Here is a 21185-nt window from a genome sequence, read left to right on the forward strand (position 1 = left end):
TGCCAAGAAACTGAAGATTTCCTACAACGGTGTGTACTACTCCCTTCAGAGAACAGCACAAACAGGCTCTAACCAGAGTAGAAAGAAAAGTGTGATGCCCCTCTGCACAACTGAGCAAGAAGACAAGTACATTAGAGTCTCTAGTTTGAGAAATAGACGCCTCACAGGTCCTCAACTGGCAGCTTCATTAAATAGTACCCACAAAACGCCAGTGTCAACGTCTACAGTGAAGAGGCGACTCCAGGATGCTGGCCTTTAGGGCAGAGTGGCAAAGAAAAAGCCATATCTGACACTGGCCAATAAAGGGAAAAGATTAATATGGGCAAAAGAACACAGACATTGGACAGAGGAAGACTGGAAAAAGTGTTATGGACAGACGAATCAAAGTTTGAGGTGTTTGGATCACACAGAAGAACATTTGTGAGACGCAGAACAACTGAAAAGATGCTGGAAGAGTGCCTGACGCCATCTGTCAAGCATGGTGGAGGTAATGTGATGGTCTGGGGTTACTTTGGTGCTGGTAAAGTGGGAGATTTGTACAAGGTGAAAGGGATTTTGAATAAGGAAGGCTATCACTCCATTTTGCAACGCCATGCCATACCCTGTGGACAGTGCTTGATTGGAGCCAATTTCATCCTACAACAGGACAATGACCCAAAGCACACCTCCAAATTATGCAAGAACTATTTAGCGAAGAAGCAGGCAGCTGGTATTCTATCTGTAATGGAGTGGCCAGCGCAGTCACCAGATCTCAACCCCATTGAGCTGTTGTGGGAGCAGCTTGACCGTACGGTGCGCAAGAAGTGCCCATCAAGCCAATCCAACTTGTGGGAGGGGCTTCTGGAAGAGTGGGGTGAAATTTCTCCAGATTACCTCAACAAATTAACAGCTAGAATGCCAAAGGTCTGCAATGCTGTAATTGCTGCAAATGGAGTGTTCTTTGACGAAAGCAAAGTTTGAAGGAGAAAATTATTATTTCAAATAAAAAACATTATTTCTAACCTTGTCAATGTCTTGACTATATTTTCTATTCATTTTGCAACTCATTTGATAAATAAAAGTGTGACTTTTCATGGAAAACACAAAATTGTCTGGGTGACCCCAAACTTTTGAACGGTAGTGAGTGTATATATATATATATATATATATAATTACACAACTGTTACACAACTTTACATAAAAAGAGAGGCCTATTCTATTTTGTTGTTTTTATACTATGTAATGTTCTATTTACTAAAACCAAGTATAAATTTCATCAAGTTAGTGTTTTTACTCATTTTTACATTTATTCCAAAATAATGACCAAAGGCAGTAACAATTTAAACAATATATATTATTTATAAAGTAATATTCAGCTTTTCTTTTTAATAGTCGATTTATTTTCAGCAGTCATCAAGCTTGTACACACTGGTCAGTGGTCACAGACACAAAGATGTACCTTTAATTTCACCACGCTGATTGCTTAATAAAAAAAAAAAAACCCAGTCATCATGTTTTCAGGCCATTTCGAGTTTGATTTTGACATGACACAAAGCAGTGATATCTAAGTGACAGTTGTTTGCTTACTTTTTAATTAGTCTTCCATTAACCCCATCACTGGCCTTAATCATGACCAATTTGACGAGAACGCGCACAAAAACAAGAGGCGGGATTTATCGCACAAACCAATCATGTCTAATCGTAACCGATCATATCCAATCATAGCGCAATTGAGGCACTGACTCCTCTCATGTGACTTTCTCCCATTCATTCTCAATTACCCCCCACTAAACCCACCACACATTTAGGGGTCTCTGCTTCATTTCTACAAAGAATATACACTAACAAGAAGCAACACTCAATAGAACTCCATTGCAACATCGACGCCCAGCAGCGGTCCTGCGTTTCCGCCATTTTGGGGTAAAAGTGAGTCGGCAGTCCACTAGTTTTTATGGCAATATCAGCTGCTTTGTTAAAAAAACGTACATTAAAGCTGAAATCCAACATGAATGATGACAACACAGAATAAATCACTAGTGATCAACAAATCCTTTTAACAGTTTATTTTACACACTTTGATTCTCATTCATGAAACACGAGCAGAACGAATTTTTGTGTAAATCGTGTGTAAAGTGGTTCTGGCGTAAATGTTCGGATTCATTAAAAGTATTTAAAGTCGTATTTTCCAAATGTTAGTTGGTACGAAAGAAATCTACACCTGCTCCCAGCCACGCGTAAATAGTGCGTTTAACATCCGAACGTTTTGCTCATTAATAAGGCTGCATTTTAATTCACCTTAATATGGTACATATTTACACAGCATTTTGAAAAAATATTATATATAGTAATTACATACGTTTTTTCTTGTTACTTTTATTGTGAGAGCCTGTAATAGCATCTTCAGACGGAGCACTTTAATCAAATAATTAATTGATTTCAATAGGGCTGGGCAAACTAATGGCCCCTTAATTGTTATGGAAATTGTTTCCTATAAAATGGCCAAAATCCTTCGTTTGGTGTCATAATATGATGCCCATATATAGTTGTCAGTCGGATTTAATGGGCGGGATTTATGGTAATTGAGAATGAGCGTGCACGCGCGTCCCATTTACGACTGATTGGAATTCATTAACACACACATTTCACTATCACTTCTGACGTTCACGAAGTATTTGTGAATTAGGAGAAGAGTTTTTTTACGAAGGTCTCTTTACGCGCAAATCACTCACATATTTACTTGTATATTTACCAATGTTTCATGAATGAGACCCACTGTGTTTAAGTCTTCCACTTTTTTCACAAAACATTTGCTCTTTAGAAATCCAGTCAGTTTGGCTTCAAATTCTTTGAAGTTCAATTATTAGCATTATAAACACTGAATTATTACCAACATATGAAATTAAATTAAGGACATGCATCAGAAAAATTGGGAATGTTGGACAATAAATATATGAATATAACAACTTGATTTTGCAGTATTGTCTAATGTCCGTTAAAGCAAAAGTGTCCAAAAGTGGGAATTATGTGATAACAGACACAGCAATGCATCATGTATTATAAGATCATTATGTTTGTAACGTGATCTGTTAAAACATACAATATTTCAATTCAGACCTATTACTATTACACCACTAGGTCTAAAATATATTGTTCACTGCAAACATGATGATCTTAAATTTATTAATTATTAATTTACTATTAATAAATGTGTAAAGTTGCATAAAATGGAAATACTCAATAAAGTAGGCTAACTATGTTACCTCAGATGGTTGAATGGTTGGATTCCACAACTGGTAAAATAAAACATATATATATATATATATATATATATATATATATATATATATATATAAACATATATATCCAACATTTACTGTAGGAGCCATACAATTTACTGGCGACTTAATTTAAAAAAACTGTTCTATTGCGCTTCTGATTTGGTTGTGAAATTCGCCGATTTTGGGCGAGTAATATGTGAAGGATTCTATGGTCCAGTTAGTATTTTCACCCCATAATGGCAGTGCGGCATCTGGTGGCGCCTCTTGGGTTCTATACTCTTTGGTTTCTATGAGCAAAAGGGAGTCACAAGAGATGCGGACTCCCTGCTGCAACTAAAGTGTTTCTTTAGAAAAACGAGTGACATTTACACTTTTTAATGTCAAATTTTGTAACATTTGCTTTATAAAATTGTTTTATTTTTGTAATATCAATTATTTTCTCATCCAGATTTTTTGAGGAGGCACTGCCTCCCTTGCCTCTGATATATACAACGCCCCTGATATATATATATATATATATATATATATATATATACAGGGTTGGGGAGTAATTAAATACATGTAACGACGTTACATATTTAAAATACAAAATTTGAGTAACTGTATTTCGTTACAGTTACATTTTAAATAGATGGTATTCAAATTACAGTTACATTCAAAAAGTATTTTAGATTACCAAAGTGATTACTATGAATTTTAATGTCATTTATTTCATTTAATATTAAAGGTGCCCTAGATTCAAAAATTGAATTTACCTCGGCATAGTTGAATAACAAGAGTTCAGTACATGGAAATGACATACAGTGAGTCTCAAACTCCATTGTTTCCTCCTTATATAAATCTCATTTGTTTAAAAGACCTCCGAAGAACAGGCGAATCTCAACATAACACCGACTGTTACGTAACAGTCGAGATCATTAATATGTATGACCCCAATATTTGCATATGCCAGCTCATGTTCCCAACATTATGAAAGGCATTAGACAAGGGCAGGACATCTGGATGTGCAGAGCTGAATCAACAGACTAGGTAAGCAAGCAAGGACAATAGCGAAAAATGGCAGATGGAGCAATAATAACTGACATGATTCATGATAGCATGATATTTTTTGTGATATTTGTAAATTGTCTTTCTAAATGTTTCGTTAGCATGTTGCTAATGTACTGTTAAATGTGGTTAAAGTTACCATCGTTTCTTACTGTATTCACGGAGACAAGAGCCGTCGTTATTTTCATTATTAAACACTTGCAGTCTGTATAATGCATAAACACAACTTCATTCTTTATAAATCTCTCCAACAGTGTAGCATTAGCCGTTAGCCACGGAGGACAGCCTCAAATTCACTCAGAATCAATACATCAAAATAAACACTGTACTTACGCGATTAGACATGCTGCATGACGAACACTTTGTAAAGATCCATTTTGAGGGTTATATTAGCTGTGTGAACTTTTTTTATGTTGTTTAAGGCAAGCGCGAGCTCTTGGGGCGTGGAGCACCAGATTAAAAGGGCCACACACCCTGAATCGGCTCATTTATAATGATGCCCCAAAATAGGCAGTTAAAAAAATGAATTAAAAAAACTCTATGGGGTATTTTGAGCTGAAACTTCACAGACACATTCAGGAGACACCTTAGACTTATATTACATCTTTTAAAGGTCCTGTTCTTTGTGATCCCATGTTTCAAACTTTAGTTAGTGTGTAATGTTATTGTTAGAGTATAAATAAAATCTGTAAAATTTTAAAGCTCAAAGTTCAATGCCAAGCGAGATATTTTATTTAACAGAAGTCGCCTACATCGAACGGCCAGTTTGGACTACATCCCTCTACTTCCTTCTGTAATGACGTCACTAAAACAGTTTTTTGACTAACCTCCGCCCACAGGAATACACAAGAGTTGCATTTGTAGAGTGTGTTTTTCGCCATGTCGTCGAAACGCTGTTATTTTCATCCCGCAGTCCAATCACCGGGTCTGATTACAGCTCAAATTGATAGGGTAAAATTAAAGACATGTTTACAATAACACTGAGCGCGTGCATCTCCACGTTATGGTAAGAGGCGTGACCTTTCCGGGCAAGATGCGCTAAACTGCTGTCGAATCACAACACAGGAACCGCTGGCACAATCAGAACTCGTTACGTATTTCTGAAGGAGGGACTTCATAGAACAAGGAAGTCATCAGCCCATTTTTATGACAGTGGAAACAGCGGTATACAGATAAGTAAATTATGTGAAAAATACTGTGTTTTTTTACAAGCGAAACATGAACACGTTATATTGCACCCTATAAACACAATCAAAGCTTCAAAAAACCACGAAAAACGGGACCTTTAAAAAAAAAGTTCTAGGTCACCTTTAACGTAAGCTGTTTAACGAATTTTAAGCAACGAGGCAATTGTTGATGTTTCTCTGACTCTGTCTGTTCAATTAGCAACCTGCAGAGGGCAGTCAAGCAATCGCACGCAAATAATGGAGAGGAAAACAGCGCATAATGCATTTCTCTAGTGGAAATTCAAAGACAGATTTACTAATAAACATGAAAAGGATGTAACATCACAGTGCAATGCAAGCTGTGTCTACCTGCAACAAAACTTATATCGGCTTCAAAGGATTCAACATCTAATCTGAAAAAGTATCTTGAGGTAGGCCTAAGTTGTTCTTGGTCTTTGAAAATGTTATTTTCCTTATTTATTCCTTATTTTCCTATTTACTCATACGTTGAGCTTTGTATTGTACCATTAGCCCACGTTTAATATTTAAAAATTTTAAGCAACTTAGGTCTTTGAAAAATAACACGAAATCCTCATAGAATTAACATCCGATTAATCATGCGTTAAATAATGTTTTATAAAGCCAATGGCTCTGTGTTAATTTACAGAAAAACTTTAAATCTTAATAATTCATTCCAAATGTTTAGGTATAGCGCGTTTATGCGAGTTCATGATCCGATTCCTGAACAATTTGTTTGTTTTTTTGTTTTGTTTTTTTAATCTATCTTTTTAATTAATCATTTGTTTTTGTATACAAAAATATTGTGAATGAATTATTCACAAATTTGATAGATCTGGGGTGTGTTTCCCTAAAGCATCGTTAACTAAAGTAGTAAATTCTATTGAACTTCATTGCGACCACATTTAATTTGCGAAACGCATCCTGACTATCAAGTTTGACTCAGCGATTCTGTTGTGGCGGTTGTCTAATAATAAGTTTTCTCCATGGCTACTTTTATTATTCCTTTGGCGCATTTGGATTCATTTTGAAGCTTAACTCTGAATCCCATTCATGTATTTGCAATATATAAAAATTCTTTTTTTTTTTTTTCTTAATTCCATTTATTGTAAAAGAACACACTTACTGACAGGATGCTTGCTGCATTAGAAACATATTTATATTAGGGATAGTTCACACAAAATTACATTTGTCATATTTTTTTCCAAACCTGTATTACTTTCTTATGAAACACATAAAGAGAATAATGGTGGAGGGATGCAAAAAACTGTAGGTGAGTGAGTCAGCTATGAATAGCCTATATAGGCCTTCTCTCAAGATGATTGTGTAGATCATTTTAACATTTTCTTTATAAATTTTCTAAATCTTACAAACAAACTTTATTTATAAAACTTAAAAATAATTAATTAAACCAAAAATTAATTAAATTAAAAAGCATTTAAACCACTGTGTCAATTTGACTCTAACAACCTATAAAACAATCTATATTATTAACAATATTTTATAGTTTTATTTAAAGGTGCCCTAGATTATGTTTTTAAAAGATGTAATATAAGTCTAAGGTGTCCCCTGAATGTGTCTGTGAAGTTTCAGCTCAAAATACCCCATAGATTTTTTTTAATTAATTTTTTTAACTGCCTATTTTGGGGCATCATTATAAACGCGCCGATTTTATGCTGCGGCCCCTTTAAATCCCGTGCTCTCCGCCCACAGAGCTCGCGCTTGCCTTGAACAGTGCCGTAACAAAGTTTACACAGCTAATATAACCCTCAAAATGGATCTTTACAAAGTGTTCGTCATGCATGCGGCATGCATGCGTCGGATTATGTGAGTATTGTATACTGTTATATTGTTTACTTCTGATTTTGAATGAGTTTGATAGTGCTCCGTGGCTAATGGCTAATGCTACTCTGTTGGAGAGATTTATAAAGAATGAAGTTGTGTTTATGAATTATACAGACTGCAAGTAGCGACGGCTCTCTTGTCTCCGTGAATACAGTAAGAAACGATGGTAACTTTAACCACATTTAACAGTACATTAGCAACATGCTAATGAAACATTTAGAAAGACAGTTTACAAATATCACTAAAAATATCATGTTATCATGGATCATGTCAGTTATTATTGCTCCATCTGCCATTTTTCGCTATTGTCCTTGCTTGCTTACCTAGTCTGATGATTTGGTTGTGCAGATCCAGACGTTAATACTGGCTGCCCTTGTCTAATGCCTTTTATAATGTTGGAAAGGTGGGCTGGCATATGCAAATATTGGGGGCGTAGATAATAATGATCCCGACTGTCACAGAGGCGAGCTCCGTGATTCCCTCCTCTGGCCATCGGAGGGAGCCGTCACCTGAATACTGACACACACACTACATTTCCCAGAAACCCTTACCTTGGACTGATTACTGCACCAGCTGATTCCCATCACACGGACTATAAAAGACTCTCTATCATGTTCACCGATTGCGAAGTCTTGTTTTGCCCTGGTGAACAATTCTGAGCGTTATACCCTGTTGGATTACCTGTTGCTGACCTTGTTGAATACCGTTACTGATTCTGTGCCGCCTATCTATTGACCTTTGCCTGTGACTACGTTCTGTGAGTGATATCTGCCTGTCCTGACCTGTCTGCCTGTTATCTTGACCATGATTCAGCCTGCCTCTGTTATACCTGTCTGTCCCTGTTTGACCTTGCCTGTACGACCACTCTTTATTAATAAAGCATGCAAATGGATCCCTGCCAGAGTGATGAGTCATTACAACATCTTAACAAAAATTTAGGAATGCTATATCAACAGTAATTATATATGAATGTGATGTTAAAAGAAACAAATATTTTCATAATTTGTGTATCAAGATATTCAAATTATTTACCAACACAGGTTGTCTAACAAACTGCTGATAGAACTATATATTTTTGTTAATATATTAGGTATTCCAAAGTATTTAGAATAAGTTACTAAACTTGAGTAATGTAATGAAATATGTTACAAATTACTTTTTAAAGCATGTATTTTGTAATCTGTAGTGAAATACATTTTAAAAGTAACCTACCCAAACCCTAATATATATATATATATATATATATATATATATATATATATATATGTACCCTGAGTGTACTTCCCAAACGAAGACCGCACAAGGGTTAACTGTGAAATTCCAGCAACTCCCTTATTGTGTCTTTTAGGAGATCATTCACAAATAAAAACCTCAACAGAATACATCCAAACTATACTTCTGTCTCTAATTATCATTAAGAAAACTTAATCAACTGCAAAAATAAAAACAAAATCTCAATTACACAATGGTTACAACTATTAAATGACTACATTAATAATGAAAACCAGGTAGCCATCCTCAAACATAAAGTATCAGAATTTAAACGACAGTATGGCACTATTGCCTCTCATTTGAACATCCATACCCTGATTGGTGAACGAATGCCCCACATACAATGCATATCTTTACTATGTATGAAAGAGCAGGATAATGTGTACAAATATTTGTATATGAATGTACAAATATATACTACATGACCTCTTATTTATTTCTTTATTTCTTGTCAGTTGTTATTTTTATTTCTTCCCCATCCATTTCTCGAATATTGTACTACTATTACAATAATGTTTTCTTTTAACCCCTGTTATCCTTTTTTTCTATCTCCCCTCCCTCGCAAGTATGAAAAAAGGACAAAATGCTCATCTGTTGAGTATTGTAACTATTACTATAATTACTACTATAATATATATATAATATACTATACTATTTTTAATTATCTCTAATTATTATTATAATCATTATAATAATCTCTTGTTCCCTCATGTTATTGAGTGTATGATTTCGTTTTTCAAGTATACTTTGCTAATTCCTTGCTCACTTCTCCACTCTCAAACCAATGTCTTTACTTGTATTTATAATTTAGATTAAAATGACCCCACAAGTGTTGCTAGCACTGCTGTCACTATGTTTTTTCCTTTCATAACTTTATCTCTCTCTCTCTCTTTCTCTCCCTCTCTCTCTATCTCTTTCTTTCTCTTTATTTATCTTTCTCTCTCTCTCTCTCTCTCTCTCTCCCTCCCTCTCCTTTCATCTGTATGTCTTGTTATTCCTTCTTATTATCTCAACTCGAAGAGGGATAAATGTATACAAATGTGTACAGTTTTGCCATTTGATTAGGTTAATAAGATCTGAATGGTCACAAGACGTTACTTGGCTGAAGCATAGACTTCAGTATCACTACTATTGAGCACCATGTTGTAGTGTCAATCAACTAAGGCGAGGCCGTAACTACGTCATGCACCAGTGATTTAAAAAGGGCCTGCCAATGACCTACGAATTGATAAGAAATGGGCTCATGTGTTGTACACCTTGTTGTAGTGTCATTCAACCAAGGCGAGGCCGTAACTAGGTCATGCTCCAGTGGCATAGAAAGGGCTTGCCAGTGACCTACAAATGAATACAAAATGGGCTCAAGTGGTATATCGCAATGACTTTCTATCTTCAGCATAAAACAGCTCTCTCTCTCACTCTATTTCTCTCTAATTTTCCCCCTACTTATCTCTCTCTTCCCTAATTTCTCTCTCTCTCTTTCATTCTCACCCAAAGATCTCTTTCTCTTTATTACTTATTTAATTAATTAATTTATTCTATCTATTTTTTATTCCCGCTTTTGTTTTTTGTTTGTTTTTTTATGTTTGTAAGTTTTTTTTTCTTTCATTGTGTAACTTACAGTACTTGAAGGACAGCAGTGGTAGCACCAACAACAATAATATTAATATATTACCATAGAATATATACATCTAAATAACTTGACAATAGATGTTATAAAGAAAAGGTATATACCGTATCCTTGTATATTGGCATTTATGTATTTATGTGTTTATATATATGTGTGTTTGTGTATATACTGTATATGTGTGTGTATATGTACATATATTACATACTTTCTGTTACAGACATACATTTACCTTTTCTATATATACTGAAAGCTGTGGAATAACCTTTGCATTTTAGTACATGATATGACATTTCTATATACATTTATATATATATATATACACATGATATATGACATTTAGCTATATGTGTATCTTTTCTTCTTTATGTATCTCAATATGTTTGTTCTGTTATCTTTTCTTTCTATCTTTTCTCTCTCTCTCCACCTGTTGGCTTCTTATGTTATGTCACCTTTCACTCATTCAAAAAAAAAAAAACCCTCTGTTGAGAAGCGCTACTTCCTTCCGCCACAGATTCAAATCTCAAGTTGACAGTTTGACCAAGCCTCCGTTACTAATTCTAAAATGTCACTTTAGAACTAGTAACGAAGGAACATTGAGTCCCTCCATTGAAACTCATTGAATTTTGTACAGTATTAGAGAGTGTGAGCGAAAGAGAGAGAGAGAGAGAGGGAACCAGAGAGAATTTATACAACAGTTCTGTCTGGTTCTCGAATCTGATTGGCTAAAAGCCGTGCAATATTTTAGTGATAACAGCACTCCTACCTTTTCACCATTTGTATCACTCCACTAGAAGTGACCGTCATGGCGGACGAGCAAATCCAATGTAATTTTTGCAAATACTACACTTGTACCACGAACTGTAGTTTTAAGTGTTTTTTATGCGAGAATGTAGTTGTTTAGACCTGAATTATGTGACATATTTAATCATAGCGTCTATTTTACAATTTGTTTAGACGTTTCAGGAGATGTGACCTCCAGGCCGCCAACGACCGTTCAGGGGTCATGTACACGCCGAGAACAGCTTCATCTCGTGTTTCGGGGATTTGCCGCTGACTCTTACAGTGGTTAAACATGAGACAATTAATTTTGGGTACAGAAAACATGCAATCTTTGCTTTTATTAATCTGTTACTTGTTCCAAAGCAAGTCACATTGTGCTATGTTAAGTTTGATCATTTAATATAATCAACTTGCATCCTCTAACATTATATAGCATAGCATATTGGCTACAACTAGATGGGAAATAACAGACAAAAACTGTTCCCCGCTCTTCAAGTACACAAAACATGAGCCTTTATAGACACTGTTTCTTGAGCAAAAGTCTATACTTGTAATTTTTGTTTTTCAAACATCAGATCTTTATTTCCCTTTGCATTGCAAAGAAGCAGAGATCTCGAAACCGTGTGCGGCACTTCATAGAGGTGGGGTGGATTTATGAGGTTTGACTGACAGTTTGAGGATCCAATGGAGTTAAGGATCCAATGGTTTTGGCACACTTGATAACCTGTCACGGGCACACTGGTGCTTTTATATGGTTGAATAAACTGTAGGCTACAATTGTTTATTTCCTACTGTCATTTTTAATGGCTATTGTTGTTAATTTGTTGTTCAATAAATATTTTATTTAAATATGTTATATTTAGTATAACAGTGTGTGTGTGATTATTAGATGGCAGCAAAACTTTACAAGTGAGTCACAAGAGACTTTTAAATTGAAAGGAACTTTTATATATATATATATATATATATATATATATATATATATATATATATATTAGGGGTGTAACGATATGCTCAGGTCACGATATGGTACGTATCTCGATACGGAGTTCACGATATGATACGTATCACGATATTTTGAACAAAATGAAACTGAAATTCAAACAACATTTATTAAAAAAACATTAACAAAGTTCAATAATTTTCCTTGTACATACAAGATCACATTTCAAAGTTTAATAAAAACCTTCTGTATTCAAATTAACAGCTGAATAGGTCTATCTGTCACTGAAAAAGAATGTTAAATTTAACATGAACTTATGAATAGGGGCTGTTCACATATCGCGTCTAAAAACACGTGGAAGGCGCGGCCGCATCGCTTCTTCTTTCCAAAGCGCTTGCGCTCCCGTGGCGTCGGTCGTTGCTATGCAACCATGAACTGAGCTCTCCAAGAGGATCAGGAAGTTTCTGCAAAGGATAAATGATTTCTAACCCTTGCATTAGCTTTACTACGAGATATACGATATAAAAAAAACCCTGTACAGCTATGATCAGCTGTTTGGCTGAGCTTTTTGATGTTTTGTTACGGAAAGGCCATAGCTGATCGGTTGATTCTTGTCACATGACCTGCGGTGCGCTTGCAGCATTCTGAAAATTTGAGAATTGTTCATCTCGATGCGCCTGAAAAACGCACCGCATGCGCGTCGCAACCGCGTTGATCCCATTATGAGCGCACCTGCCCCGTGGTTACATTTGAAATAACTGACTTGCACGCGGAAAAGACACAATATGTGAACGGCCCCGTGGAACTTCTTAAAGCAAAGCATCGCAAGCGTCTTTTGCTTTTCTGTAAGCACAGCTGTTGCTGTGGCACTGCGGTAAAGGAAAGCCACGACTTTTCTCACGCGCCCAAGCAAGAGACTGACGCGAGAAACGTTTAAACCTGCTTGCAAGATTCAATGTGTGCCCGAAACACTTACTGAACTAGAGAGCTGATTGAGACACACCATTTATATGCGGTGACAACCGGCTTCTCTCACTGCCACCTTGCAGAGTAGGTCACATCGGCAGCTCAACCAATAAGATTAGACTGCCGTCATATCATAAATGCATCACCATCACTCTACGATGCATATCGTAACATTTTTGCATCGTGAAATATCGTACTGCGATAAATCGTTACACCCCTAATATATATATATATATATATATATATATATATATATATATATATATATATATATATATATATATATATATACACAAACACATTAAACTTAAAATGAATTGCAGCACTAGTATTTAATTACAATGAAGTCACTCAAACTTTCATTTGGACGTACTGTAGGGGCCCTTCCAGGGACCAGTTTATGGCTGGGCCTCTCTGTCCGTAACAGTGGACAAAGGCTTGCTACATTTTGATTGGATCTTGGTGGACTAACACAAACAAACTGTCCAATGCCATCAGATAAAGATGCAAGGAAAACATCCAGACACCTCTTCACAAGAAGAAGAGCTCTGCCCTCTTCCTTCCCTACGAACTTGAACTTATTACACTGGTGCCGAAACCCGGGAAGGAAGAAGGGAGCCGCCGCCATGCACTCGACCTCTGCCCAGCCGTTTGCGGAGATCATCTCATCCCTCGCGGTCATGCAACAGGAACATCATCAAGCCCTGCTGGACCTGCGTACGGATCAGGAGCACCGGTTTGAGGCCATCATACAGGTCCAGCAGGAAGACCGCGAGAGGTTCCGGAGCTGGATTGACCGGGAGGTTTGTGCGAAGACCACCAGCACACTCGCTGCGCCCACCCACTTGCCACTGAATAAGATGGGGCCACAAGATAACCCAGAGGCCTTCATGGACTTATTTGAAAAATCGGCGTAGGCTTCTGGGTGGCCCCAGGGGGAGTGGCCGGTGCGCCTGATCCCCCTGTTATCAGGAGAGGCGCAGGTGGTGGCGCAGCAGCTCCCTGTACAGAACCTCCTGGTCTTCGACGATCTTAAGCGGGCCATCCTGCAGCGCGTCGGCCGGACCCCGGAACAACATCGCCAGCACTTCAGCTCATTGGGGCTGGGGGAGTCCGGCCGTCCATTCCTGATGGCCCAACAGCTCCGGGACTCCTGCTGCAAATGGCTGCTGACCGACGGAAGCGATGTGGAGCAAGTCATCGATCGGGTGGTACTGGAACAGTTTACCACTCGGCTTCCGAAGAAAACGGCCGAGTGGGTGCAGTGCCATCGGCCCACGTCGCTGGATTCAGCCATCCATCTAGCGGAGGACCATATGGTGGCATGCCCAGGGGTCGGCAAATTTTACCATCAATCTCTCTCTCTCCTTCTGTTCCCCTCTCTCTCTCTAGACCTGTCCCTCTCCCCAGGTCTCGTCCGCCCGGCCCGCCTCGTGTTCCATCCCGGGGGCACCCCCACTGAACTAGGATCAGTTTCTGGATCTAGAGCCCTGCCCAGGGGGGCGGGACTGTCTGCTGTCGGGCTGGACCCCGCTCCTGTTTCTCCCCTCTCTCCGCGCCAACAATTTAACCCACTCTCTGCCACGAGAGCGGTGGGTAGGTCTGGGCCGGTCTGTTGACGTTGCGGGGACCCGGAGCATTTCATGGACAGGTCTCCTGTCATTGAGGTGGGGACAATGATCCGGGTCCCGGATGACCCCCAGGCTGCCCCTGGTCAAGCTGGTACCAAATACCTGTGAGTATCAAGGGGGGTACCTATCAGGCTCTGGTCGACTCAGGTTGTAACCAAATCTCCATTCATCAAAACCTGATTTCGTCCGGGGCATTGGATACAAGTCGCATGGTTAGGGTGCGGTGTGTGCACAGGGATGTGGTGGAATATCCTATAGTGCCAGTTATTATTCAATTCAGGGGTCAAAAGCATAGTGTTGAGGTGGGAGTTAACCCGCACCTCCGGCATCCGTTAATTTTGGGAACCAATTGGCCAGCGTTTACTGAATTATTGGGGGCTTTATGTACGGATGCCTCTTGGGGAAAAAATGCACCGGAGAGGAACACGAGTGTTACAACCCAGAAGATACAACCCAGTTGTTAGTTCCTAAGAGCCGCAGGGAAATACTTTTTCAAGCGGCTCATTCTAATCCAATGGCTGGACATTTAGGACAGGTGATGACACTAAATCGCCTCATGACCCGATTTTTTTGGCCGGGCATTCACGAGAATGTGCGCAGGTGGTGCGCGGCTTGTCGTAAAATGTCAGTTGGTAAATCCACCGGCCACCCCAAAAGCACCTTTGCGCCCCCTCCCATTAATGCAGGTCCCCTTCGAGAGAATTGGCATGGACCTCATCGGGACATTAGAGCGATCAGCATGAGGACATCGTTTTGCATTAGTCATTGTGGATTATGCAACACGATATCCGGAAGCAGTGTCTCTCCACAACATTTCCGTTAAGAGTGTTGCTGACGCACTGTTTTCTTTAATCTCCCGAGTGGGGATTCCCAAGGAAATCCTCACTGATCAGGGCACGGCGTTTATGTCACGGACATTACGCAAACTTTATGAATTATTGGGCATTAAATCGATTCGTACCAGCGTCTTTCGCCCACAAACGGACGGGCTGGTCGAACGTTTTAATCGCACGCTTAAAACAATGATTCGTAAATTTGTACAGGAAGACGCCAAAAATTGGGATAAATGGTTGGAACCTCTGTTGTTCGCTGTGCGAGAGGTCCCGCAAGCCTCCACGGGGTTTTCCCCCTTCGAGCTTCTCTATGGTCGTCAGCCCAGAGGGGTGTTAGACGTCATAAGAGAAGCTTGGGAGGACGGACCGTCTCAATCAAAAAACGAAATTCAGTATGTGCTGGACCTGAGAACAAAACTCCACACTTTGGGGCGGCTTTGTATGGAGAATTTGTTACAGGCCCAGGACAAACAGAGCCGGCTGTATAACAGAGGGACCAATTTGCGTAAATTTGCACCAGGAGATAAAGTGCTTGTATTGCTCCCAACGTCAAGTTCAAAATTACTTGCAAAGTGGCAAGGACCATTTGAGGTCACACGGCAAGTTGGAGAGCTCGATTATGACGTAATACGCTCAAGATAGAAGGGGAGCACGTCAAATTTACCACCTCAATCTCCTTAAAAAATGGAATGAGGGAGAATCAGTGATGGTGGCGATGGTGATTAGCGGAGAGGATGATCTTGGGCCAGAGGCGAATATAAAAAAAGAATCTCTCGCACTGGCCCCAGGGGGAGATCATCTCTCGCCCTCCCAGCTCATTGATTTAACTACATTACAGGCAGAGTTTCCTGACGTGTTTTCTCCCCTACCTGGTCGTACAAATCTCATTCAGCCCCATGTCGAGACAGAGCCGGGCCTGGTGGTTCGCAGCCAGCCATATTGCTTACCTGAACACAAGAAAAAAGTAGTTCAGGAAGAATTAGGAGCGATGCTTGAAATGGGGGTAATAGAAGAATCCAGCAGTAACTGGGCGAGCCCGATAGTTTTGGTTCCCAAAACAGACGGCTCAGTGCGGTTCTGTGTGGATTACCGCAAGGTGAACACTGTGTTGAAATTCGAGGCGTATCCAATGCCACGGGTGGACGAATTGCTTGACCAGCTAGGTATGGTTTGATTTTATTTGACACTGGACTTAACAAAGGGATATTTGCAGATCCCCTTGTCACCATTATCCAAAGAAAAGACAGCTTTTAACAACGCCGTTCGGACTACACCAGTTTGTTACACTTCCGTTCAGGCTGTTTGGGGCACCGGCTACCTTTCAGCGTCTCGTGGATAAAATTTTGCGGCCCCATGGTGCATATGCTGCTGCCTATCTGGATGATATAATTATCTTCAGTAATGACTGGCAGCGGCATATGCAGCATTTGAGGGCCGTACTGAGATCGCTGAGGGGGGCCGGGCTCACGGCCAACCCAAAGAAGTGTGTGATTGGGCGCGTGGAAGTAAGGTATCTGGGCTTCCACTTGGGACATGGACAGGTGCGTCCCCAAATTGATAAGACAGCAGCAATTGTGACCTGTCCGCGCCCTAAGACCAGAAAGGAGGTTAGACAGTTCTTTGGGCTGGCGGGATATTATAGAAGGTTTGTACCTAATTATTCTGATCTCGCCAGCCCGTTGACTGATCTAACTAAAAAGGAGGCACCAGATACGGAGCTGTGCCAGCAGGCCTTTACCCAGGTGAAGGCTGCTCTATGTGGCGGGCCATTGCTTCACTCTCCTGATTTTTCTCTCCCCTTTGTGTTGCAGACTGACGCATCGGACAGAGGGCTGGGTGCTGTCCTGTCCCAGGAAATAGAGGGGGAGGAACGGCCGGTGCTGTACATTAGCCGTAAGCTCTCTAAGAGAGAAGCTAAGTACAGCACCGTGGAGAAAGAGTGTCTTGCCATCAGGTGGGCCGTCCTCACCCTCCGCTATTATCTCCTGGGACAGGAATTCACCCTCTGTTCAGATCACGCTCCCCTGCAGTGGCTCCACTGCATGAAGGATACCAACGCGCGGATCACTCGTTGGTATCTGGCTTTACAGCCTTTTAAGTTCAAGGTGGTCCACAGGCCGGGTGTTCAGATGGCTGTGGCCGATTTCCTCTCCAGAAATGGGGGCGGGGGGCTGCAGGCCGGATGGCTCCCCGACCCGTTTCTTATTCCAGTAATTGGCGCGGAGACAGGATAAAACGCCAGGAGAAACAGGAGTGTGTGAGAGAGAGAGGGACTGCTGACTGAGAGACACTGGGACTGAGCTGGAGAGCAGCGTCTGTGGATGTGGATTGTTTATTGTGCATTGCACAGACTTTTGTTTGGACATTTTGTTATTGAAATAAAAACTCAGTCAGCAGTCAAAGTCGACCCTGTCCTCTTCCTTCCCCACAAACTTGAACTTATTACACACTTATTCAGAGAAATAAGTATTCTCAGTGACAGCCATTTCAGGAGTTAACACTTACAAATAATCTGATAGTAATAGTATGCATTTTTGGCGTGCTGTCTGAGGAGAGGGCTCCGAGCTCGGTATTTGGCCAAAACTCAGAGTACACCCCCATATTTTGTGATTAGGAAGTAACCAGGCGAGTGTGAGGAGATGGGGTGGTGGAAGAATGCTATAAAACTATCAAGGAATATGGGTCAGTGTCTATATACAGTGGGTACAGAAAGTATTCAGACTCCCTTAAATTTTTCACTCTTTGTTATATTGCAGCCATTTGCTAAAATCATTTAAGTTCATTTTTTTCCTCATTAATGTACACACAGCACCCCATATTGACAGACATTTTTGCAGATTTATTAAAAAAGAAAAACTATGTGAAATATCACATGGTCTTAAGTATTCAGACCCTTTGCTCAGAATTTAGTAGAAGCACACTTTTGATCTAATAAAGCCTTTAGAGTCTAATAGAGTCTTTTTGGGAAAGATGCAACAAGTTTTTCACACCTGGATTTGGGGATCCTCTGCCATTCCTCCTTGCAGATCCTGTCCAGTTCTGTCAGGTTGGATGGTAAATGTTGGTGGACAGCCATTTTTAGGTCTCTCCTAATTGGGTTTAAGTCAGGGCTCTGGCTGGGCCATTCAGCGATAGCCGTAGCGATATCCCAATTCGTCGGTCACTACTGACGTACGTCTCCGTTCCCTCCTTCAGGGAATGAGGGTTACATACGTAACTGAGACGACTGTTGTATGTCATCAGTATATGATTTTCTAATACACATTATATGTAATATAGCTGATGTTAGTTAATAACAAATAATCTTTAATCCACCTTATTTTTAGAGAAATAGTTTTTCTTTCCATAAGATAACGTAACTCTTCCATAGTCACACCCAACTTAATCACATGTATTTCATGTATCTTGCACACTTTATTCCTTTATCATTCCTGGTATTCATTTAGTAGTTGTGTTCTTGTTTCTTTTGGTAATAAAATGTATTTTATTACACTTGTGTGTCTTTCTTGTCTGATAATACAGAAGAGGCTCTACATGTTAGCAATCTCACTTATCTTTCAGATAAATCAGCTGACCAACTCTCTCCACTTTACATTAATTCTGAATGATTGAACAGCCTCCTGTTGGGAGTGTTCTCATTCTGCCAAGGTAAAAGACCTTGACTGGTGCCCTAAATTAGGAGTGGTCATCTGATGTACTCATAAACACACCTTAAGTGATATGTGATACAAAAATCATGTCAGTGGTGACATAAGTACCAATCCCTATCTTACTTGGCATGCTTAGATGAGTGAAAGTAAAATCACTACAGTACATTTTGAGGTGATCATTCCTCATAGTCACAGTTTTATTAAATTAGGTTCAGTAAATACTATTAAAGTGTGATATTTTAACCTGCACTAGTGCGCAGATCCTACATTCTGTCATGACAACTCTCTGGAGATTGGTATGGTAATAGAGATGACAGTCTTAATGTATTCGGTCTTGACGGAAGAGATCTGCTACGCTGCTGCTGCAGACCAAGTACCGAAACTTGCTACTGCCAGTACATTCACAGACATTGCTGTGAGCATGTAAGACATGTAACACTGCTGCACATAACATACATGAATTTACCCCTGTAGCAGATCTATACAGGTGGAGCTGGGGAAGATGAGGAGTTTCTGAAAACAAGCTGCAGACTGTTAACAAGCAACGCTACCAGTATTTGTTTGAATGTTGAGGCGCAGCTCATTGGATGCTGATGCAACAGCAACCAATCAGCTGTGCAATGTAGATAATGACGTAATCACTACCAAATGAGTTAAAGACCTATCAGCCTGTGCTATCTAGATTTTCATGCCAGAACTAGGTAAATCCATTCACACGACCGGAGCTGTGTTTCTTTGATTATTCCTCTAAGTCCCACAGGGATGCCGACCGCTGATCTATATACATTTTTTTTAATACTAAAAAAGAAAAAAAACTTTTGAGTAAAAGTTGTTTTCTGTTGAAATCAACATAGTGGCACAAATGTTGTGAACAGAGATAAACATCTACTGAACCTGGAACAACTCTTAATTATGATTAACAATTAACTTGAACTACTTATTTATCTGAAGCAATATAAATCAAGTACAAAACACAGTGAATCAGGACACTATAAAAGGAACATGAGAGGCTGTGAGGATGACAGAGCAAGAGCTGGAAACAAACATCAGTGAAGAATGAAGGCTTTAATATGTATACTGCTGCTGTTGGAAACCTTTGTGTTTGTCGTCCAGCAGCAGGTAGATGGAGGACTCAATGAGAAGGAGATCAGTCAACAGATCAGCTCTGAGGACGGAAGACAGAATCCACCTCAAACAGACACTTTGAGAGCTGAAGCTTCAACTGACAGCCAACAATACTGTGATCTGGGCATCCCTGACATCCATGCAGCACTGAGAAAACTGGCCGCCACCGTTACAGAGCAGAAAGGAAAAATCAGAGAACTGACCACCACCGTTACAGAGCAGAAAGAAAACATCAGAGCTTTAGAGACACAACTGAGGGATGAGATGAACAAGAAAAATGAAGGTACCTCACCAAAACATTAACTCTTTTATCAATGATCCTCAAAGTAAAACACCAATGCAATCCACTGTATAGTGTAAATGTTAGTGTAAAGTTGAGTGTTTACTGTGTAAATTGTGTTTTCTATTACAATAATCAGTGTAAATGTCATTTAACAGAATCTTTATTCCTTCACAGAAATTTCAAATCTTACACTGGGTCAAGTGGAGTTGAGAAAGGAAAATAGAGGTGAAAGTGTGCTTGAATGATGTTAAATTCAGTGTATTCATTCTCAGTGTAATACAGTAATATATCACAATTATGTTTTTCAATAACAGACAGAGAAATAGCATTTTCAGCTGGACTGAGGGAATCTGGCGATGGATATATTGGTCCTTTTACTGATGAAATCACACTAACCTACAGGAACGTCATCACAAACATAGGGAACGCCTACAACCCAATTACAGGTAATTATCAATGAAATGGAGTCATAAAACTCAGTTTATAGTAATGAAAACCTTCTGCTCCATTCAGACCTCTCTGCAGTTGTGTAATGTGTATAAGAGAATTAGGAGCCGTTTACACGACAACAGTGTTTTGGGGTCCTGAAAAAACACACTTGAATACGGGTTTCAAAGTACAAGTTTGTGGAAACGATATCTTTAATGTCTCCATGTAAACTACAAAAACATGAATTTGTAAAAAATGTGATGTCATGTATTACATGTTCAGTCTGTAGGTGTGTAGTGTTTTTGTACAAAGT

General features: G+C 39.5%; 2 protein-coding genes across 4 annotated transcripts in view; one reads left to right on the forward strand and one right to left on the reverse strand.

The window, feature by feature from the left end:
- The window catches only part of LOC125245017, a 93574-nt gene that overhangs the window by 71814 nt on the left and 575 nt on the right, over positions 1-21185 (forward strand). Inside the window, exons 2-4 of one of the 2 annotated variants that reach the window (XM_048155447.1) lie at positions 20418-20443; positions 20618-20668; positions 20758-20889. In XM_048155447.1, coding sequence (XP_048011404.1) covers positions 20418-20443; positions 20618-20668; positions 20758-20889 — 209 coding nt within the window. Of the gene's footprint in view, positions 1-19880; positions 20444-20617; positions 20669-20757; positions 20890-21185 lie in introns of those variants that run through there. The other variant, XM_048155446.1, reaches the window with a different exon arrangement.
- LOC125245016 overlaps positions 1-21185 on the reverse strand; it is a 104572-nt gene that overhangs the window by 43130 nt on the left and 40257 nt on the right. The gene's annotated exons all lie outside the window — the stretch shown is intronic.

Source organism: Megalobrama amblycephala, linkage group LG14, assembly GCF_018812025.1.
Source record: "Megalobrama amblycephala isolate DHTTF-2021 linkage group LG14, ASM1881202v1, whole genome shotgun sequence".
In the NCBI taxonomy this organism is placed as follows: domain Eukaryota; kingdom Metazoa; phylum Chordata; class Actinopteri; order Cypriniformes; family Xenocyprididae; genus Megalobrama; species Megalobrama amblycephala.